Source organism: Megalobrama amblycephala, linkage group LG21 (assembly GCF_018812025.1).
Source record: "Megalobrama amblycephala isolate DHTTF-2021 linkage group LG21, ASM1881202v1, whole genome shotgun sequence".
NCBI lineage: Eukaryota > Metazoa > Chordata > Actinopteri > Cypriniformes > Xenocyprididae > Megalobrama > Megalobrama amblycephala.
This window is the reverse complement of record NC_063064.1, coordinates 13,072,809-13,096,970: the sequence shown is the minus strand read 5'-3', so window position 1 is coordinate 13,096,970 and position 24,162 is coordinate 13,072,809. Positions and strand designations below refer to the sequence as shown.

The following is a 24,162-nucleotide window of genomic DNA, read 5'->3' as shown; positions in this document are numbered from 1 at the left end:
TGGACTAAACCACTCAATTCATATGGATTAGTTTTACGACCTCTTTATGAACTTTTTGACGTACCCGTGGGCAGGATTTTGCGAGACACAAAATTACGTACCGACGAGTACGTCTGGCCGCAGTTTCCGACAGAAACAAACGCTAGAGGCCGGTAAACGTCGATAAGCGCTTTTGCTCGTTTTCACACATGGTTTCGATGACGGCCGGGGTCGGATTATGGATTCATAAAGACTCGTTTTCGCGTCTCCTCACGCAATATCATGTCACGACTTCAAAACGCTTCTTACCGGAGTGCCGATTTGTAAACGAACGTACTTTGGACTTTACGGCTCTATGCGTTTCGCTTTTTTTGGCCATAACCAAGCTTGCTCGGTAGCTCAGCCGATACGGAGTTGGACTTACGACGAGGTGTCGATTACCACCCGCCCCCCCACCTGGGTACGAATCCCGTGAAAGGCGACTGACGGCAAAAAAAAAAAAGAGCTCAAAGAGAGATCTAAACGAGCTGAAAAATGGTATACGATTGCGGAAGCTTCTTACGTCACGTTTGCTTTTGTTAACACTATCGGGTAGGTTTAGGCGTAGTGTCGGTGGGAAGTTATTTTAAAACGCAACGGAGCGCAAATCTCAAATCAAGAACCATGGCGATTCGTCTAAAAAGCAACGTCATAAAAACGTACCGCATTCACCCTATTATTTGCTCCGGCAAAAAAAAAAAAAAAAGGAACACGCTTTTAGCGCCACTCAGTGGACATTTCGCAGCGAAACTGCAGCGATATGTACTCATTGGTACGTATTTCGCGATTCGCGAAAACGTGCCCACGGGTACGTTTTCGTCATGAGACCAGGTTGACTTTTTGCATCAAAGTTTCAATTGTGTAGCTGTTTATGGAGGGACAGAAAGCTCTCAGATTTCATCAAAAAGATCTTCATTTGTGTTCCGAAGATGAACGAAAGTCTTACGGGTTTGAAACGACATGAGGGTGAGTAATTAATGACAGAATTTTCATTTTTGGGTGAACTAACCCTTTACAGTTGGGCAAAAAGTACATTAAAGTTTAACTAATTGCATTAATGTACATTTAAATATAACACATTTCCATTTACTGTAATTGCAGTTAACATGTAATTGAGTATCTGAGAACCACATTGTTTACACTTAAGTATATTTGTTTTAAGGTATATTATTCTTTTTAAAAGTATGCTAAAGTGTACTTCTTTTTCACAAGTGTTTGTTTACATGCCTTGAGGCCCGTTCACACCAAGGACGATAACTATAAAGATAACGATAAAATATAGTTCTAAAAATCATTCTCAGTATTAAAGAATAGCAGAGTTCACACCACAACCGTAACGATAACGGCACAGAGAAACAATATCATTGGAATCACTTTCAGAATGATTTAATCCAGCCGATAAACGATAAAAACACTGACAGCCAATCAGAATCAATCCTGCTGTAATGAGCTTGAGCATTTAAAGTGACAGACAAACATGGCTTAGAATAAACAGAACGATATTGTCGCTGGTGTGGACACTAATATAGTTATCTTTATAGTTTTCTTGGTGTGAACGGGCCTTCAGAACTGGTGGCTTCATGGTCATTTGGAACTCACATGACTGTGTTTTGTAAACAATATTGATCAGACCAATTTGCAGAGCAGGACCGTTAACAGCTTCTCTTTCAGTTAGACTTGTATTGCTTCTTGTGTTCGGAAATGTGTTTGATGGCAAGTAAGTGTTGCATTCTCATCATTAGATATAGCTGGATTTAGCATAGTCTACTACAGTCAGCTTATGCTTTAACGCCAATACTGCAGAACAACGGTCTGAAGGGAATCTTGCTTGGCAAGTTAGTTAAAGTTTGTTAAACTGTCAACATGTTTACAGCTAGCTGCCTTACACATTCAGTTTAGTGACATTTGAAGGTACCTCTATCGCCCCCTTGAGGACTGAGTAGTTATAGACAGGTATTATGTGTATTGCTGATATTTGGTCATTCCAAACACGCCAGCCAGTTTCTTAGAGAGTAAGCGAGACGGTATATATGTGCCTTAAGTGTTCACCAGACACTGGAGGCTACGTTAGCTGTAGCACAAGGCTACCCCCACCCGTCTCTGTACCGCTGTTGTTTTCGAGGGTCGTACTTCCTCTCAGGATGTCTGTTGTAGGTCAGTGGATGCCAGCTTCCTGTGCAGGGACTGTACTGACAGCACACTGAAGACTAGGCCCAGAGAACAACAGATCAACATCACTGAGCTGAAAACAACACTAAAAACATTAGACTGAGCAGTCAGTTCATTTGTTTACCCTGCGTCGAGTCACTGAAGTACCACTTCCACGCTTGGGTGCTTTTCTGAATGTCTAGATGAGATTTTAAGAAGAGTGCTGCACAGATTTGACATCTAGGTATTGTTGAGATTTGCTAAGATGCTTTAATTTGGGATCAGTATTTTTTTTTTTTTTTTTTTTTTTTTTTCAGTATAAATCTTTAATTCGGCCAAGATGCATTACATTAAATTAAAAAAGCGACATTTATAATGTTACAAAGGATTTCTATTTCAAATAAATGCTGTTCTTCAGGTTAAGTTTTTAGATGGATCAGGCAGTTTGTAGCCTACGTATTTGAATCTCACATTTCACATACATCACCGTCAATGAGCATACAATTTAGTTTAATCTATGTAGTATGTTGTAGTTCATTATAAAGTTAATGGGGAATAACTTAAATTTTTTGGACTGTGTATGTATACGTACAGGAAGCTTTTTCTGAAGTCAAAAAACACTCTTTGTTCTGAAGTCCCTAGATATTGGGAGGCTTTCTTCATGGTCTTCTGTTATCTCTCCTGCTGCCGTTCTCTCCTTGCGCTCTCTTGCCCTCCCTGAATCGATCAAGCCCTGACTGATGTTTTTTTATGAGAGCTTGTGACTGATGTCATAGAGTCCAGCACTGACTGGGTGTAATATGATGTCAGAGGGTCCCCTGGTCATGGTGATTCCTTGAGATCCGGATTTAATTTATGGAGTAATAAGTGAATCTGCTCAAAAATCCCGCCAACATACCATTTCTCACACACTGACGCTCGAGGGCCATTTCCTCTGTTAAAACCACCCATCACTGCCTGTACTAATCTGCCACTTCTTCCCTACAACAGTCAGACTCGAAAAATTCATTGTCTTTGAAGGACTACCCCTCGTTTAGAGATACATTGTGAACATAGCGACAGGATTCTCACCGTCATGGAAAATATGTCAGGGAATTTTAATTTTGTGATTTACACATGTGTTACACATCATTTTTGGTCATTGAAATAATGCTGAAATAAAATAAAATATAAATATTACATGAAAAATTTAAACTTAGATGAAGATTATAAATGTTTCTTAACTAACTGAAATAAAATAAGTTTAAGTTGAAGTACTAAAATTAATAAAACTAAAATAAAAAATAAAGATAAATAGAAATATTTAAAAAATGAAAAATGTACAAAAATTACTAAAACTACTAAAATTACAATGTTTTTATGTAAGATATTTAAAAAAAAAAATCTATAATAGTGTATAAATAATAATAAATAACTATGGATTTACAGGCCAGGAAAAGTTATTTAAAATTATTATTACTATTATTATTATTATTATTATTTGTAATTTGTGTAATATACTAATTTCAAGGAATTTTACCTGACAAAAATCCCTATAAAATGATCAAAAATCCTTATCCAATAATCATAAACAACTGGAAAAGTCAGAGTAAAATTCACTGGTCAAAATGTATAGGAACCCTATTGTGACGTATTCATCTGGAATAAACTTTTGTGTGTGAGAAATATAAAATATTAGTTAAAATTAGTATTGTATTATTTAAATGCTATTATTGTCTTTATTCATATTTTTGTTTTTATATATTTTCAATTTTCATATGAATTTTAGTTTTAAGTTTATTTGTTTTATCTATTTATTTATATATATTTTTTTGCATAGTAAAATAAAACCTGTAGCTGTAGTTTGCCTTTTTTGAAAAACAATTTTGTCAGATAAATACCTTAACCAAGTTTATAGTGTTTTTTTTTTTTTTTCCTCATATTTAAAATATTTTAAAAAATTAACAAATATTTTCCTCATTTTGACTGTTTAATCGAACTTGTAAGGTCATAAAAAACAAATATACCCTCTGGACATCACTTTTGGCCACTACTGTATATATAATTTTGGCTTTATTTCAATTAACAAAAACAATAATTCAGCGTTCCCGGTAGCTCTTAAATACAATACGGCGTCATTGACGTCACTGATTTTTGGTCACATACAAGACCCTGCATCAAATTGTGTCGATGTACCAGATATTTTTGCAGTCTATATGTCTTTTGTAGCCTAATTTAGAGCAGATGGAAGACTTTTGGTCCTCATTTACATTCATTATATGTAAAAGTGACAGAATATTTTTCAAAAATGTACCTTTTTGTGTGCCATAGAAAAAATACTCGGTCACACTTTAGATTATGGTCCAATTCTCACAATTAACTAACTACAATCTAGACTTTTGCCTCAATATACTTCTAATTACTGCTTATTAATATTTAGTAAGGTAGTTTTAAGTTTAGGTGTTGGGTAGGATTAAGGGATGTATGGTCATGCAGAATAAGGCATTAATATGTGCTTTATAAGTACTAATAAACAGCTAATATGCATGCTAATACGCAGCTAGTTGATAGTAAGAATTGGACTCTAAACTAAAGTGTTACCAAAAAGTCATGACTTTTTAAAATGAGTGAAATTGTGGTGAAGTTTTATCAGAACCTTGGCTATTGTAATCATATCAGATCACTATGGAGGTTTTACGTAGGCCTCTTAAGTTGTTTGTTGGTCCAGTCTCAAGGGACAAGCACACTAGTTTACATGAGAATCGGTAGTATTTTTGTTGCGGACAGTATTGTTGTGTCCATTACATTCTCAGCTGTTTCAGGGTTGTTGTGGCTGTTAGTGTTGATGTTTTTGTTGTCCCTGGCCTGCTGCCTCCACCCAAAAAGCCTTTCTCAGAAGTGTCCGGACTGAATTCCTGGACCCTGCCTGTGAACTGCGGATGTTTGGGGCACGCACATTGCAGGTCTGATGATGTCACCACTTTTGTTTGGAGCTATATATGTCAAGCACACACAATGGTTTGAAGTGTAGGGCTTGTCTGTTTGTGGGCGTGAGCTTGTATTTCTAACACAACTACTTCATTGTCAGGACTGAAGTACAGAAAAATATCCCATAAACTGTTTTTATCAAGCACAACCTATTGTATTGAACATGTGAATTGCTTTCTTGAGTACTGAACTGAATGTGCTACACTTGTGGAAGAATGTGCATTGCGAAGGAAGGAATGAAAACGATTGTGTGAAAACTATTTTAAGCAGCGGTTCTCAACCAGGGGTCCAGGACCACTAGGAGGCCTCAGCAAACTTCCAACAGAGCCTTAAGATGGCCTGAAATGTTTTAAAATAAGACAAAACAAGCTCTGAAACAAGCTAAACAACAAAAAGTTAATTCTAGTTTTTAATTATTTTTTGTTTTTAAAGGTGCCCTAGAACATTTTTTTAAAAGATGTAATATAAGTCTAAGGTGTCCCCTGAATGTGTCTGTGAAGTTTCAGCTCAAAATACCCCATAGATTTTTTTTTAATTCATTTTTTTAACTGCCTATTTTGGGGCATAATTGGAAATGAGCCGATTCAGGGTGTGTGGCCCTTTAAATCTCGTGCTCCACGCCCCAAGAGCTCGCGCTTGCCTTTAACAACATAAAAAAAGTTCAAACAGCTAATATAACCCTCAAAATAGATCTTTACAAAGTGTTCGTCATGCAGCATGTCTAATCGCGTAAGTACAGTGTTTATTTTGATGTTTACATTGATTCTGAATGAGTTTGAGGCTATGCTCCGTGGCTAACGGCTAATGCTACACTGTTGGAGAGATTTATAAAGAATGAAGTTGTGTTTATGAATTATACAAACTGTAAGTGTTTAAAAATGAAAATAGCGACGGCTCTTGTCTCCGTGAATACAGTAAGAAACGATGGTAACTTTAACCACATTTAACAGTACATTAGCAACATGCTAACGAAACATTTAGAAAGACAATTTACAAATATCACTAAAAATATCATGTTATCATGAATCATGTCAGTTATTATTGCTCCATCTGCCATTTTTTGCTATTGTCCTTGCTTGCTTACCTAGTCTGTTGATTCAGCTCTGCACAGATCCAGACATTCTGCCCTTGTCTAATGCCTTTTATAATGTTGGGAACATGGGCTGACATATGCAAATATTGGGGGCGTACACCCCGACTGTTACGTAAGAGTCGGTGTTATGTTGAAATTTGGTCTTTTAAACAAATGAGATTTATATAAGAAGGAGGAAACAATGGAGTTTGAGACTCACTGTATGTCACTTCCATGTACTGAACTCTTGTTATTTAACTATGCCGAGGTAAATTAAATTTTTGAATCTAGGGCTTTAACTATTTTAGTTTTGTTACACTTTATTTTTAAGGTGTCCCTGTTACAGAGTAATTATACAAATAAGTACTGAGTAATAATAATTAACAACATGAACTTGCTATTGGGTTAGGGTTAATTTACTGTTATTACTATAGTAAGTACATGTGTATATACTCTATAAAATAAAGTGTTACCGATATTTTAATCTATGGGCACTCCTAATTTCTGTCAAGTAAAAAGTGTGGTGGGGGCTTCAAATATTGTTGTGGACAGTGCATTGAAGTCAACTAGGTTGAGAACCCCTGATTTAAAGCTTTTACTGCCTCCTTGTGGTGGAAATAAACACAACAGAAGGCAAGCATCACTATTACTATTGCCCATATGAAAGATTAGGGGTTTAAATAATTTAAATATATTATTATTATTGCCTATATTAGTTATAATTATGCTAATATTTATAATTAAAATGAAACAATTGAAATCTCTAATCTTACAGTTATTATGTTAGTTAAATAATAAAGCTCTCCACATCACACTCATTTTATTTAAAATCAGCATGAAACGGGAGAGTCTTTTTGACAGTCTTTCCTTTTGTATTGTGATGCATATCCGAGTAAAACTATTTTGATTTCGTGGTGACTTAAAAATTGTGTATAATAACTGTATAGGGTGTGTGTGTGTGTGTGTGTGTGTGTGTGTGTAGGTGTGTAGGTGTAGGTGTACCTATTGCTTACTCATATTTTGGGGGCAAATTTGTACCCTAAAGTTAGCTAAATTAAAGCCTCTTTTTGAGGGGGTCCTCATTTAAGGGAAAAAATTTTTGTTTGTTTGTTTTGTTATTTATTTTCATTTTTGTAAAAATGCTGAACATTTTCTGTTAGGGTGTTGGTTAGGGTTAGGTTATAATATTTATAATTAGCTGTATATAAAATGTATTGAATGTCCTTATTTAAGTAAGCGAATGTGTGTGTTGCAGATGAATGACGTGATGCTATACACCTACCCTCAGCAGGATGGCAAATACAGGCTGAAGAACACACTGACTTTAAGTGGAATGAAGGTAAGACAGGAGCATGTCTCAGCAGATCAGATTTTTTTTTTGGTTAACCAATACTTCATTAGATTAGGTGGTATTAGGTGTTAAAAGAACTGAGGAGTATTTTAAAATGTAAATGTGTTTTCATGTGTCTGTAGGTCAGTAAACCTATCATAGAAAATGTGCTCAACACGCTCAGGATAGAGGTCAGCGATGTTACCATCACCCTCTCAGCAAGGTAATGAGCATTTCCATAATTGTTTGCATGTGTCTGTACCGTATGTACTGACAACCACTGTCATACAGTCACTTCAAGCATGGCTTCTTTCTGTATCTGATAGTTCTTTAGGAGAGAGAGAAGACTGGTTCCACACGTTGAGCCGGGCTATAGCGGATCATGCTGCAGGCCTCAATACCTTCAGCTGCTCTAGTGAGGTGCGAGGAAATGATCTTACACTGCCTCCATACAAAAACATCTACAGTATGGTCTAGTTATCAAACCAGCAACAGAAGGAACATCGTCACAAAGTTTTTTTGTTTATTGTATTAGTATTCAGTATTAAAGAGGCCATATTATGCCCTTTTACAAAGTCTTGATTTTGTTTTGGGGTCTGCTAGAATAGGTTTTCACGCTTGAATGTTAAAAAACACGCCATTTTTAACATATTTTACTTTGTTGTAGCACCTCTCTTTCTAGTCAGTCATTATGTTTTGTTCCTGTCTCTGTGAAGCCCCTACTTCAAAAAGCGCAATTTGGGCTGGACCAGTGTGTTGTAGCATGTTTTGGAAATGTCATGTCCCTAACTTCATTAGACCCAGGGCAGACAAAAACAGCGTTTCCTGGGCCTAGTCCACACATACATGGGTATTTTTATAAACATTTTTCATAGCTTTTCATCCTTCGCTTTAAAAAAAATCACGCCCACATGAAAATGCAAAAACATGCTATGAAGCGCTGTCAAGAGCATGCCAAACCAACAGGTCGCGATATAACCCTAACCGTAGGGCCATGTTGGTCAATCAGAAGCCTGGAAAAAAGGTTATTACCTGTTCAGTTCCGACTTCACAAGCCAAAAGTTGCGTCCCAATTCGTGCACTTATGCACTATTCTGATGATGTTTTTAAGTACAAATAGTGCAAGTAGTGCATTCACACTGAAAATTCCAAAAAGAAAAAGTGCACTTTAAATACCCGGATGATGCACTAAATTAACGGAAAAAACGAAGTGTGGAATGTTGGACACTTCATGCACTCAACTGTCACAGCTTTAAAGGTGCCCTAGAACTTTTTTCACAAGATGTAATATAAGTCTAAGGTGTCCCCTGAATGTGTCTGTGAAGTTTCAGCTCAAAATACCCCATAGATTTTTTTTAATAAATTTTTTTAACTGCCTATTTTGGGGCGTAATTAGAAATGAGCCGATTCAGGGTGTGTGGCCCTTTAAATCTCGTGCTCCACGCCCCAAGAGCTTGCGCTTGCCTTAAACAACATAAAAAAAGTTCAAACAGCTAATATAACCCTCAAAATGGATCTTTACAAAGTGTTCGTCATGCAGCATGTCTAATCGCGTAAGTACAGTGTTTATTTTGATCTTTACATTGATTCTGAATGAGTTTGAGGCTATGCTCTGTGGCTAATGGCTAATGCTACACTGTTGGAGAGATTTATAAAGAATGAAGTTGTGTTTATGCATTATACAGACTGCAAGTGTTTAAAAATGAAAATAACAACAGTCTTGTCTCCGTGAATACAGTAAGAAACGATGGTAACTTTAACCACATTTAACAGTACATTAGCAACATGCTAACGAAACATTTAGAAAGACAATTTACAAATATCACTAAAAATATTATGTTATCATGAATCATGTCAGTTATTATCGCTCCATCTGCCATTTTTTGCTATTGTCCTTGCTTGCTTACCTAGTCTGTTGATTCAGCTGTGCACAGATCCAGACGTTCTGCCCTTGTCTAATGCCTTTCATAATGTTGGGAACATGGGCTGGCATATGCAAATATTGGGGGCGTACACCCCGACTGTTACGTAACAGTCGGTGTTATGTTCAGATTCGCCTGTTCTTCAGAGGTCTTTTAAACAAATGAGATTTATATAAGAAGGAGGAAACAATGGAGTTTGAGACTCACTGTATGTCATTTCCATGTACTAAACTCTTGTTATTTAACTATGCTGAGGTAAATTCAATTTTTGAATCTAGGGCACCTTTAATTACGTAGCGGAGGGGAAGGGGGATCGGACTCTGTTAAATGACAAAATAACCTTATACAATTCACACACTACATGGATGAGTACATAGTGCACAAATACATAGTGTGTAAGTGCATAGTGTATAGTGCATCATTTGGGACGCAACTAAAATCTCGAGTTTCACCATCAAGACAACACTGCAACCGGGCTTTCTAAAAAATCTTCACCCTGGCGGGAGTTTTCAAAAAAGTTTGGTTTCAATGACCGCATACTGCGTTTGCGTGTTGACAAGCGGCCAAACCACATAGGAAAAGCTGCGGTTTTGAAAATACCCGTGTTCATGTGGACAGTGCCTTGGACATGGCGACAACACACTACTAACGCAACTCAACCAGGCCTCCCCCCATTTTTTTTGTATGCTTTAGGCAGGAATTATTTAAATGAGGGATATATTGTGATGTATACGTCCCCAGAAGAAAAGTCAAGACTACAATCAAGGCGTTTCAGGGAGTCTGCTTACTGATAAAGAGAAAAACTTGCTTTGCAGTGACTTTGCAGTGATCTTTTTCATGCTCAAACAGAAGCATTTCACACTAAAGAAAGTTGAAAAGTAAAAAAAAAGCATAATAGGTCCTCTTTAAGGAACCTAAGTAATGAAATGTGTTAAAATACTGTATCACATTCGGTATCACTGTCCATGTTTCCAGGCGAGAGAGAAGTTATGGATGTCTCTGGGAGAGGCTGCTCCTGTTCTAGTTCCTGTGTCACATGTGATGATGTGCATGAACTGCACGTCAGACTTCAGCCTAACACTGCGACGGCATCACTGCAACGCATGTGGAAAGGTATAACATCTTTAGTGTGTTTGTAGGGAGATGTCTGATGTTCTTAAATTCAAGACATATATTCTTTTACTTACATTAATATGTTAGTGTACAATGAAACAGTCAGAGGTGGCCCTAAAAAGTGTTTGGATTTAAATTAAGATTTGAAAATGTATAAATATGATTGCATTAGTTAATAATAAAACATCAAACAACATACCAGTGTCCTCTTTGTCAGTTAACAGAAGTGTCAGCTCCCTCTTGTGTCAGGAAAGGTTTTTTTTAAATTATTATTTAGTTGATTCACAGTAATATAATGACTTTATAGTCCAATATTTTAAGTGAATTTCGAGGAAATATTGTGCAAAGTAAATTTTAGTTTAATTTCAGGAATTTTGTGTATAATTCAGTTTTTATTATTAAATTGTTTTATATGATACACAAACTACCGTTGAAAAGTTTGGGGTCAGTACGATTTTTTTTTATGTTTTTGAAAAAAAAAATTTTTTGCTCAGTAAAACTGTAATATTGTGAAATATTATTTCAATTTAAAATAAAATGCTGTGCTCAAGAAACATTTGTTAAAATGTTAGATGTTATTTTTAATATTTATAACAATATTTTTTTTTTTCAGTATTCTTCAATGAATTCAAAAGAACAACATGTTTGAAATAGAAATTATTTGTAACATTATAAATATCTTTAATGTCATATTTAATCAATTTAATGCATACTCGCAGAATAAATGTATTAATTTCTTTAAAAAAATCTCACTGTCCCCAATCTAGTGTACTACCAACAGTAGTATATACTAAATATCAGCATTAAATTGTCATTAAATTGTCTCTCTTCTTTATTCGTCTGATTTTTAGGTTGTGTGTCGTTCCTGCTCGCGGAACAGGTATCCTCTAAAGTACCTGAAGGACAGGATGGCTAAAGTCTGTGATCACTGCTACGCTGAGCTCAGGAAGAGGGGTAAGAGGAAAAGACTGCAAAATTATGCACTGTGTAATGCAATTAAGGGTTAGAAATTATACAGATATATTTAATCTAAACTGTTCACTTTGAATGGATGTTGACCCTTTAATACTCAGTATCACGATTAAAATTATTTTTTAGAATATTTTCCAAAATAACATTCATTCTCAATATTCATCATTATTCATCTGCAGCTGATCGTTTAAACAAAATATGCAATTTCCATTTGATTCAAATTCATTTTGATTTCTGTCTAGTTAATGTCAGTGTATGATGTGTATGTACTAGGTGGCAACATTCCTGGATCGTGTGGGAGCGCTAGTCCCCGCACAAACAGGGCCAGCAGGCCTCTCTCTGCTGTGTTCCAGAGCCTACAGCCGCCCAGCCTGTGGAGGAACAGAAAGAGCAGCTCACCTCTCACACAGGTACAAACACAAACAAACTCTCTCCTGCTCCCTCACTTTCATCTGAATCATTTTATGGTACTTTTCTGTCTAAAACATGATTACACAGTGTGTCTAAAAAAGACTCCATGTGTGCAGGTATCTGTGGGTGCAGAGGGGTCCACTATCAGTGGCAGTCTGCAAAGACGCAAAAAGAGCAAAAGGAAATGGAAGAGGCTGTGGTTCCTGCTCAAAGACAAGGTGCTCTACACCTTTAAAGCACGAGAGGTGAGGGGACCCAGAGTCTCCCACACCAGCACAGACACTAAATAACATGCACACAAACACTCATACAGTATGGATACATGCACACATTACAATCTAGATTGTTTTACATCATAATTTTTATTTTCATCTGGCCTTTAGTGACCACGTTTCCACCGCAGGAACTTTCCCCAGGAACTAGGGACTTTGGGGTGGTACTCGGTGTGTTTTGACCGCAGGGGCGATGGTCTAAATGAAGTTCCGGGTAGAGGGCTGCATTGGGTTTGGGCTCCCGCGGGACCCAACGCAAATCTCGCGGGAGCGGGCGGTTTTACCTTTGCTGCGGGCGGGAGTGGGCGGTCAGAAAACTTTGCGGGAGACCCGCGGGGAATGGTGGGATTTGGCGTGTAATAGAAACGGAGTCAACAAATGAAGATGATGAGAAGAAAATTAAAGCGGCTCTTTACTTGACAAAAGCAAAGCAAGTCAGACACTTGGAAACAATTCTTAAAATTCGCCCGTTTTATTTTGAGCATTTTCGCATGATCTAGTGCACCGTCAGAGAGGGCATTCAGTGTGTGTGTGGGCGGATCATGGAAGAAAGACGCACAAGTCTGCGACCGCAGTCAGTCAGCAATATTCTTTTCCTTCAGTAAATTATATGGAGTATTTTTGTTTTAACGGTTAATGTTTCATAACGCTAATAAAAAATACCCAATGTTTTTTATCACATGTGGTGCTTTGGTTTTGCGGCTACTTCATCTTATTTAAACGCATACATGTTTAAAGTCTGTTATTCTGGATGTTAACTTGAACGAATTTAGTCTGAGAGTATTTGTTTAGGCCTATTTTCAAAAGCTTTGAGAGAAAGTCCGCGGGAGCGGGCGGGAGTGGAACATGCGGGTTGCGGGACCGGGCAGATATTCAGCGGGAGCGGGTGGGTGCGGGTTGAGGAAATCAGTCCCGCGCAGGGCTCTAGTTCCGGGTAAAAAATTCCCCCTCAGAAAGTACCTGTTTGCAGGATAGTACTTTTTCAAAGTTCAGGAACTTTCGGGGATGGGACTTGCTGAGCATGCTGATTGGTTGAGTTCACGCAGAATTTTATTTCAACCACCATTTTTTAAAAGTCTGTTGCAGTGTGTGCAGTAAGAGTTGTTTGCTATTCGAATCAACAATGGAGTTTAAAGAATACGAACGATGAGGTTTTATCAGGCTTTATTAAGATTATATGCGGAGGATAAAATCCAGCAGGAACTGAAAAGTCGGGCGCAGTCCTTCGGGCTAATTTGCCTAATTTTCACGGTACTTTAGACTAAGATGGAAACACAGACAGCAACAGGGCTGGGGAAAAAAGTTCCTGGGACAAATTGTTCCGGGTAATTTCGGTGGAAACATGGCTTTAGTGTGCAAATTAAATTTTTTTGGGTTGGATCGATACCAAATACGAGATCGGCCTCTGCCTCTGCTATGTTGCATCACTACTAAATCAAGTCCTTGATTTCAACCGCTTCGGGTGACTGCTGAAATACTACAAGAGCTGTCAATGTAAATAATTTGTTTAAATGGTAATGAATTTATTTTCTTACACTACCATTCAAGAGTTTGGGGTCTGTAAGATTTTAAAGGTGCCATCGAACGTTTTTTTTAAAGATGTAATATAAGTCTAAGGTGTCCCCTGAATGTGAATGTGAAGTTTCAACTCAAAATACCCCACAGATTTTTTTTAATAAATTTTTTTAACTGCCTATTTTGGGGCATAATTAGAAATGCGCCGATTCAGGCTGCGGCCCCTTTAATTCCTCACACTCCCTGCCCCCGGAGCTTGCGCTTGCCTTAAACAGCATAAACAAAGTTCACACAGCTAATATAACCCTCAAAATGGATCTTTACAAAGTGTTCGTCATGCATGCTGCATGCATACATCAGATCATGTGAGTATAGTATTTATTTGGATGTTTACATTTGATTCTGAACGAGTTTGATAGTGCTCCGTGGCTAACGGGCTAAAGCTAACATTACACACTGTTGGAGAGATTTATAGAGAATGAAGATGTGTTTGTGCATTATACAGACTGCAAGTGTTTAATAATGAAAATAACGACATGACTCTGATCTCCGTGAATACAGTAAGAAACGAAGAAACGATGGTAACTTTAACCACATTTAACAGTACATTAGCAACATGCTAACGAAACATTTAGAAAGACAATTTACAAATATCACTAAAAATATATATGTAATCATGGATCATGTCAGTTATTATTGCTCCATCTGCCATTTTTCGCTATTGTTCTTGCTTGCTTATCTAGTCTGATGATTCAGCTGTGCACAGATCCAGACGTTAATACTGGCTGCCCTTGTCTAATGCCTTGAACATGAGCTGGCATATGCAAATATTGGGGGCGTACATATTAATGATCCCGACTGTTACGTAACAGTCAGTGTTATGTTGAGATTCGCCTGTTCCTCTGAGGTCTTTTAAACAAATGAGATTAATATAAGAAGGAGGAAACAATGGAGTTTGAGACTCACTGTATGTCATTTCCATGTACTGAACTCTTGTTATTCAACTATGCCAAGGTAAATTCAATTTTCCATTCGATGGCACCTTTAAAAGTTTTTGAAAAGTCTCACAGAGGCTCCATATTATTGTTCAAAAATACAGCAAAAACAGTAATATTGTGATATAAAATTTTTGTTAAAAATAACTGCTTTCTGTTTTAATAATATTTAAAGTATAATTTATCCTAGGATGGCAAAACTGAATTTTCAGCATCATTACTCCAGTCTTCAGTGACACATGATCCTTCATATATCAAGAAACAATTCTTATTATTAACAATGTTTATTTAATGTTATTAAATATCAATTTAAAAAAAAAAAAGACTTACTGACCTGTAACTGAACTGTGCTAAATAAAAGCGCATTTTCGTCTGGGTCAGGTACTGAAATATGCTAAATGATGATAATTTTTTTAGTACCATGTAGCACATTTGAACTGTCTTTCTCTTCTCTGTCTGCAGGATAAAGTGGCATCTGAAAGTCTTCCTCTGCAGGGCTTTACTGTGAAGCTGTCTGATCGATCAGAGGGGGAAGACACAGAAAATGTTTTCCAGCTCTACCATAAAAAAACACTGTATTACAGCTTCAGAGCAGATGACCAGCATACTGCGCGCAGGTATGACACACAAGAGTCATGAAAACACTCTCCACTACCAAAACATATGATCCACACGTTTAGAGAAATGCATTGTTTATTCACAAATAAAATCAACATTAAACTGTTATTTTGCAGGTGGGTAAACGCTATGGAAGAGGCCACAGTGTTATAGTATCCGGCCATCTGCCCAGATGACAAAAGGACTCTGGGCAGGGCTCCCCAGACAGCTAAACCCATTATGGGCTTTAACGTATGACATCAGAGTCACCTGTGCCTGAGAAACCAGCGGAATCACACCACAAATACCTTCGTTTTTCTTTATCTTCTTTTTGGCTGCTGAATTTAAGGACAGTCACACAAGGCATGTCATGCTCAGTGTTTGTTGTCCTGTGCCTCACTTTCTTCACAGACTAATTCAAAAAAGTGCCAAATGTAAACAGTGCAGTTCAGTGAATGATTGTTCTGAAACTACTCACATGTGTCGAAATAAAGGAGAATGTTCATTTTTTAGAAACTGTAACTACCTTTCTATATGCAGATATAATTCAGTGCTGTCATTTTATACATTGTAAAATTAAAAATAAATTAAGTACAAGGCATTTGTTATAGTTTGGATGAGTATGATTAAGCCAATAGGCTTATTATAGACAATATATTGTTAATTTCATTAAACAGTTAAATGTTTAGCATGGCATATCATGTTTTATATACAAATAACATGTGATATATATATATATATATATATATATATATATATATATATCGAGCTGTACATTTTACAATTGAGTAATATTTAATTTGCAGCTATATATTGCTATCATCTGCTGTGATTATTTTTTCTTCTCACATTTGTTAGTTATTTTACACTGGTCCCCATGTTGACTCTGTACCCTTACAAACATTACCATGGCAACCATTGTTTTCGCTAGGAAGAATAACAGTTATTGTTACTATAGTGAAGCTGTGCTAACTGGAGCCACCACTGACATCGTAAACATAACACAATAATAACATATTGGAAATTACAGTTTTAATATGATCCTATATGCATTTTTTTTTTTTTTTTAGAAACAGCTTAACTATGGTTACTATGGTAATTTCCACAGCGAGGCCAAGTTCGGTAAAACCTCGATGTAAATCAGTATGGAAATGTTGTGAACCTCTGTGTCGGTTGATCCTTTCATTAAAGATAACGAAGTGTCATAAGCTTTATGTACAGTATCGACCTTAAGCAAGCCATCGTCTAAAGCCGCGTTATTCCCAGAAGATGTTTAAAAATGTCTGTTTTTTAATCATGAACGTCATATAAACGCTCAAAGCTGCATTTCCAAATGTGTTGAGGTGAGTTTTGTTGTATATATTCACTGGAAAGAGTCAGTAGTTGTAAAATGCCCAGCGACACACTTTGTTTTTACATCATGTTTGTTTTTATTTGTCTTCGAATGTTACATTTTTAAAAAGCTGTATTCTGTAAAACTGAAAAAGCGCCAGCATTCATTCAGTCATTTGCTTCTCTATTAATAACTAACGTTATATTATTCCCCAAGAGCAGACCCTATTCTCATCCCCTTTCCTTAATGCATTATAAAAAAATAAATAAACACCCGACATAAAGGAGAATAAAGAGTAAAATACATTAATTATGCAATAAACATGTTATAAAGTATTAATTTGAAAGACTTTTCAGCTGTTCATATACAGCCTCTAGGGGGCGACACATACTTAAGCAAAGAACAACCAGACACGCTTTTTGTCTGTGATGCTATGGTACATTGTCTATTTTAGTTTGTTTTTAATAAAATAAGGCACCAATTGATTGATCAAACGTATCTCAGGACAGAATAACTCAAATACTAATCAATAAAAGTGCAAAAAAGACCATAACATGACCAACAGGGGTCCATTTTGTGTCCTTTTTCAGCAAATGTGCACGTCACATGACTCCATATTTTCTCCATTGTAAAGTGCTTTTTTCACTTGTTTGTATCCATTTAATCACCCACAAAAATATGAGTCACCTTCACTGGCAATTAAAGAAGTATTTTTAAGAACTGTACATTATATATCTTCAAATGTTTTAGAGAAAATAACAAAAAACTGTATGTTGCCTCAAGGCAACATTGTACCATAATGGAATCACATAAGGCCATGCAGGCATAATAGGTTTGAATGCAAATGTATCATATTTGTAAGGAAAAGAGTTAGAATTATCTAAATATATTTGCATTTTCACAAGATTTTGTAAGAATAGTGATTCACATACTATATCTGCATATATAATGATCTGCACATTTTCTATAGCACTTCATAAAGGTATAAAACACAGATAGCACTGGCAGTTGATGAGAGTAAGGATGAGGGGTCATACTGTGAGGAGGAAGATAAAATCATAGTGACAATCTGTCAGGGAGAGAGTGAGGGTGAAAGAGAAGATGGAGATGAGGATGAAGATGGATATGATAACTTGATATAATAACATAAAAATATGATGGTTTGGTAATATTTGTTTTCCACTATGGTACAGTGTTGCCTGAGGGCAACAGCTGGATATAAAATGTTACTTTTTTATTAAATATTAAACCTTTAATACATTAAAAACTAGATAGATTTGTTTGTTCAAGTGTCTAATTAAAGAATTTGATGTTTCTTTTTTCTACATAAAAATGCCAAATGTTAAAATTTTTCCATTGTGGTACAACGTTGCCTCGAGGCAACAAACTTATAAAAGTTAAATAAATTAAAAATTTATGAAAATGTTTATTGACATTGTTAAAGTGTCCAATTTTAAGCAGGAAAAACAACACAAATAATTTTTTCCTCATTGATATCATATTGCATACCATAGAGGGTTAAATATTTGCTACTAAATATGATTAAGTTGTAAGATTTCGATACCATTAGTTTCTCCCCATTATACTGTAATTATTAATAATTAAAGAGCATTTATTACCACAATTTTTTATTATTACTATTATTGTAAACGGGCCTTCAAACCTAGCACCGAGCTAACACGAGTTAACTGTAATGACATAGGGTGTTTATTCCAGTCAAATGTGTATCTCTTTCATCATTACCTCAATAATCTTCTTGAGTGTGAGCTCTATTATCAAACTACAGCCTAGTAATGCGATATAACTAGGTTAAGATAATTAGCTTTATCAAAGTGGTCTGTGGCACTTCGGCCAACAGCCAAATAAGAGAGGTTGATTAGCATCAGAATGCCTAAATAATTGATATGATAGCAAAAAGAAGCAGCACAAAACATTTCGCCCTATTTCTTTTCATCCTCTGAAATATTAATGACGCAGAGGTCCACTGTGCTATTGTAGGCCCCTCTGTTATTTTGACACTGATCTGGGATCAGTTTTCTAAACTTGAATAAAAAGCCCATTCACTGAAGGAGAACAAGCACAGTACTGATATCAGATCAGCAAACATTTCATTAATAGTCTCTAGTCTGTTGTCAAGACTAAGTAGACTTCATTAGACTGAGCTTTACTAGGTCATCCAGGACAAAAGGATATAAAAGAAGATAGAAAGCAAAGGACAGGAACGAAGACTGAAAAAGAGGATCCAGGGAATATCACAATAGCTTGGCAATGAAGGTGGCGAATATGGCAAGAAAGAGAAAAAGGATGTTAAAGAAGGAAAGTGAGATAGAAATGGGACTGTTCTAGTTGCCACACTCCCTTGAGTTCCTCTGACCCACTAATGAAAGAGTAATTGATAAATTCTAAGCATTTAATTGCTTGAAATGTCATTTGTATTAGATTGGGGACTGTGTTTTTGTTAGCATGAAGTACATGTACAGGTTGATGAAAAATGAACTCATAACCAAAATCAGACACAGAGACATTCAACATGGAGAACAAGGTGCCTTTATGACACAACTTCCTCTCTCTTTAAGTGTCTGTACTATGACCGTCAAACCTACATACAATGACTGCCTATCCCTCATTAATATGTTACTGAACAATTGTGAAACCATAAAAGGATAAATAGCCTACCCTTCGATCTTTAGAGACCCGGAGACCCCCCTTTTTATTGTTTGTGAAGTAAGTTTCAAACCAAATGTGGTACCTACAGTAATACACAGTATGTGGTTTTGGATGCAGTGAGGGTTTTTCAGAATCTGAAGAACCTCAGTCATTTGTTCTTGCACATCAAGCAGTGCGGTTGAGCTTCCGTTTACCATATTTGAGCGCTCTATATGTATGTTCGCTGATCAATGTGTAAATCCAAAGCCTAAATTAAATCTGTTCATCATATAAAGTGATCGTGTCTCTTAAGAAGACTTGAATTAAACCGATAAAATATATTTATTACAAACTCTGTGAACGTTTTGAACTGTCAGGGTTGTGGGTGAACAGACTTTCAATAGTATGTGTGTGTTTCGAAGATGAAAGTACGTTTTATGGGTTTGGAATGACATGAATAGTAATTGATAATTTTTTTTTTTTTTTTTGGGCGCAATTACTAACGACACGATCGGTCATTTTCGAAAAAAAAAAGTAAATGTACATGCTTTATATAAACAAATGATCGCCTTCCAATCAAAAGTGCCAAAACCGCACTTTCGTATTCTTCAAAAAGCTTACGCTGTATGTCCTACGCCTTCCCTATTCTACTTACGGAATGAACGCAGCGGCAGTTCCATTTTTTCCGTAAGTAGAATAGGGAAGGCGTAGGACATACACGTAGCGTAAGCTTTTTGAAGAATGCGAAAGTGCGGTCTTGGCGGAACCACATTGAAGGCGATCATTTGTTTATATAAAGCATATACATTTACATTTTTTTTCGAAAATGACCGGTCGTTTCTCTAGATAAGACCCTTATTCCTCGTCTGGGATCGTTTAAAGCCCTTTGAAGCTGCACTGAAACTGTAATTTTGACCTTCAACCGTTTGAGGCCATTGAAGTCCACTATAAGGAGAATAATGTTTTCATTAAAAACCTTAATTTCTTTTCGACTGAAGAAAGAAGGACATGCACATCTCGGATGACATGGGGGTGAGTAAATTATCAGGAAAAATTTATTTGAAAGTGAACTATTTCACACACACACACACACACACACACACACACACACACACACACACACACACACACACACATTGATAGTATATAGGCCTACAGTAAAACATAATTTTTTAACGGTCGCGAAGTTCATTCCTCGTCAAACGTAGATTCCCCTCAAAGAGTATGGGATTTTGGATCACTGAATCATTCACTCAAATGATTCGTTCAAAACACCGATTCATTCAGTAACGTCACTGTGTGTTGCTCGGAGGCACGCAACGTTTTTCCCGCATTGACTTCATCTGGAGCTATTTTCGCTGTTGAAGCAAAAATACACAAAATAGTTGTGTCTGAAATGTAAGTTGCTCAGTATTGACGTTTTGTTTATTGAATCATTGTTTTATAGAAATGAGCATGTTTGTTGCTAGTATAAGGTTTTTATATAGCCTATGTAGCCTATATTTTATATTTTAAAGAGAATTCTGTATATCAGGACCCTGAGGGAACAAATTTAACATTAACTGAAATATGATGCTTTTAGTTCCACTATGGTAATTCTGAGTGGATCTAGTACATTATTAGAGAACAGTGAACCTCAAACTGAAACAAAAGTTGACCACTCACAAGTGTTCATTTGTTACTCAAGACCTACAACGGGCTTGAAAAACATAAGATCCATTAGGTGTGGGAAGCATGACCTCATGCACAGTAATACCCAGCTTGTTTTCATGAATGAGCTTCACTTCCATTACTGGCAACAACTTACAGAACTTCAGAGTTTGGAGTCCTTTGCTCCTTTGTGCATTTGCCTGTTCAAAATACATGCATTTGAATAGTAAATGAGCATCTTTTGTTTACAAACAGTCAGAGGTAGTCTTCTGTTAGCGCTGCTCTCCCCAACCAAGATAATGTATTCCAGGATATAGGCACCTTTGCTATTTATTTCCTGATTTTCCATCACCCTCGCCCATTACCAGATGAATATGTGCTATTTATCTCCAGTGGGAGGGTTCCAGAGCACTATCGCTGAATCCATGAGGTCACCACCATTATCAAGCTTTCTTTTGGAGAACACAGCCTGGACATTAACATTCCTGTCTACTCTTTATGCAGAGAACAACATACAACAGGGTACAAAATGTACTATGTAGCTAACAGTTATTGAAATGCAGTGGTTGGAATGTCTCAGAATGACTTGTCCATTGGAAAGGACATTCTGGCATGGAATCCCACTGATAATTTTTCTTTGTTTTAGTTATGTTTGTGTTGCGTATAATCAACATGCTCCATGTCTTTTCCTTCGATGCTAATTTTATGTAACAGAAAGATATCAGAAGAGACAGAAACTAAGAGACATAGAGTTAAAGTAGATAGCAGTCGATTACCAGACAAATGTTATTTTTTGGGGGGGGATTTCCTCTTTCCTCCCCACTCGGTTCCTGTCATTACTCACAGACTACTGTTTGCTCTGGCACTGTGGGGAAACTGGCACTGACTCCACCCTCGGTCAGTCGTTCCACTGCCCAGTGATCAGCCTCACCTCACTAACACAGTGAGAGCTTATTTAGTTTAAAGGATTAGTTCACTTTCAAATGAAAATTAGCCCAAGCTTTACTCACACTCAAGCCATTTGTGTAAAAAAAAAAAATCCATATTTAACAAGTTATGAAGTAAAATATCTAGCTTCCACCAGACTGTCTATGTAGGCCTCTATTGTCACTGTAGCTTGCATGCGTTCCGTCAAAGTCCCTTTAAGACAAGTCATTTCACTCGGCGGCCATCTTTGAAACGCCTCTCGGGCATCCTGGGCATCATGCAATCTTTTGAATGGGGAAACATCAAATTCTCCAAAACTGTTCGCCAACCTTACGATTAAATTTCATATTTGAAATCACTAATGAAATCTAACAACAACCGGCTCATAAATTTAGTTTCTAAACGCTCGAATCATGACAAAAAAACTATTTTTCAGGCTGGATCAAGCTAATGCGCATGCGCAGACCTAAATGGTGTCTGACTGTTTCTATAGAAACCGGTGATTCTAACGGCCGCTGAAGTGACGCGATGACTTTACCAGTCGGTGATTGGCTCTTATTTAGAAGGCAGGACTTATTCCGCCATATTGCGCGTTTCACTTTCTCCCATTCAAAACAATACGAGTGACACGTCTTGTGTTATTCTATAGTCTTTGGTTCCGTTCTGTTATGTTTATGCAGTTTTTCTTTGACTACCTTGTGAATTGACACCCCTAGGGCATGGTTGCCACCTTGTGGATAAACTAATTACTGCAAGAAAATTACATGTACAAGTATGCACAGTTACAAAAGTGCGTGTACAGTACACGCGTACTCTTCTGATGACAAAATTCGCATCACGCACTGTACGTTAACCCTCGCGTACACATAAAAAGTGAAGTAATTTGGGCTTAAATGTGAATCACAACATGGTCAGGTTGCGTGATGTCCTTTATGCTTAAACTTTGATGCAAACAATGCAAAATAATTTTATTGATATTTTTAATTTTGCTTTTATTTTTATGTTTTTACTTTTCATGTTAATTTTAGTTTACTTTTTAGTAATTTCATTGTGTGATTTTGTCATTTTATTAGTTTTTTTTATATTGCTATTTAGGTTTCATTTATTTTTATTTCAGTTTTAGTTTAGTCAATGATTTTAATTTATTGCCAATTAAGGAAACATTTCTAATTTTTGCTTAAAGTTTTTCAACTAATATTTATATTTTATTTTATTTCAGCTTTATTTCAATTAACAGAAATGTTTTTAATAGTTTTATCTTCAGTTTTAGATAACGATAATAACCCTGCATTAAAAGATATTTTATTTTATTTTATTATTTTTTATTATATTTTATTAAATATATTTTAAATATATAAATTTGCAATTTTGTTTTTAAGGACATTTTTATTTACTTTTGTAACAATAAACAATTTTGGTATTTTGTTGGGTCAATAAAATCTTTGGTCCTTAAGTAAAACTAGTTTAGAACCATTTCTGAGTGTAACGCTAGATTGTGTTAAGATGTGAACAAATGAATATGAAGATATATTTTCAGTGATTAAACAACTTTGCTAGACCTCGCAATGATTCCTAGAAAAAGAACTATCATCCTCAAACATTTAAAATTCATGACTTGTCTTAAAACATAGAGGCTTTAAAACAAAAGAAAGAAGAGGAAAGTAACAGTAAAAGAGAAGTGAGGCAAGACTGATAAATTATATTAGAATGTGTGCGATAAGACAGAAAGGAAGAGTAGAGAAAAAAATAAGGAGGAAAGAGAAACAATAAAGGAGAAGAAGGGAATAACTGGCAAGACACAGTTCTATAAAACAGAAGAGAAGTGAAACCATCTATCATAAACCCACGCGTTGAGTCTTCACTGTTCTTCAGAACTTTCTATAATAACGGTATCTTTTGGATTGCAGTTTATGTGGTACATTTGTTGCACACAAATGTCATATTAGGGTATATGGTTAGTTGGAAATGAAACTAAAAATAGAAACACTGAAACTCAGAGCTTTATACACCACTGACAGACCAAGATTGAAGGGGTGGGGCAGTCTGTGAGTCAGCATCATGTGACTGCTGCTTCTTTGTGTGTGTGTGTGTGTGTGTGTGTGTGTGTGTGTGTGTGTTTTGTCCATATTCCTTGTGTAGGAGTGAGGGCGGGTTTGAATGGAGTTCCCAAAGCTGTGGTTTCCATCAGGAATCTCCTACCTTCAGGAAACGAAAGCACCTGGTTAACCACCAACAATGGTAACTCATAAACCAGTCCAAGGGCAGTTAAATGAG

At 36.4% G+C, this 24,162-nt stretch overlaps 1 protein-coding gene across 5 annotated transcripts in view; it reads left to right on the top strand.

Annotated features, from left to right (window-relative positions):
• fgd5a (FYVE, RhoGEF and PH domain containing 5a) overlaps positions 1–16,851 on the top strand; it is a 64,991-nt gene extending 48,140 nt beyond the window's left edge. For 4 of the 5 annotated variants that reach the window (XM_048171873.1, XM_048171877.1, XM_048171876.1 and 1 more), the window contains 9 exons: positions 7,461–7,544; positions 7,679–7,758; positions 7,862–7,955; positions 10,433–10,570; positions 11,422–11,524; positions 11,816–11,952; positions 12,070–12,198; positions 15,198–15,352; positions 15,470–16,851. In XM_048171873.1, the coding sequence (XP_048027830.1) occupies positions 7,461–7,544; positions 7,679–7,758; positions 7,862–7,955; positions 10,433–10,570; positions 11,422–11,524; positions 11,816–11,952; positions 12,070–12,198; positions 15,198–15,352; positions 15,470–15,506 (957 nt within the window). In that variant the 3' untranslated portion in view covers positions 15,507–16,851. The remainder of the gene's footprint in view (positions 1–7,460; positions 7,545–7,678; positions 7,759–7,861; positions 7,956–10,432; positions 10,571–11,421; positions 11,525–11,815; positions 11,953–12,069; positions 12,199–15,197; positions 15,353–15,469) is intronic. The other variant, XM_048171874.1, reaches the window with a different exon arrangement.
• Positions 16,852–24,162: the final 7,311 nt, after the last annotated feature.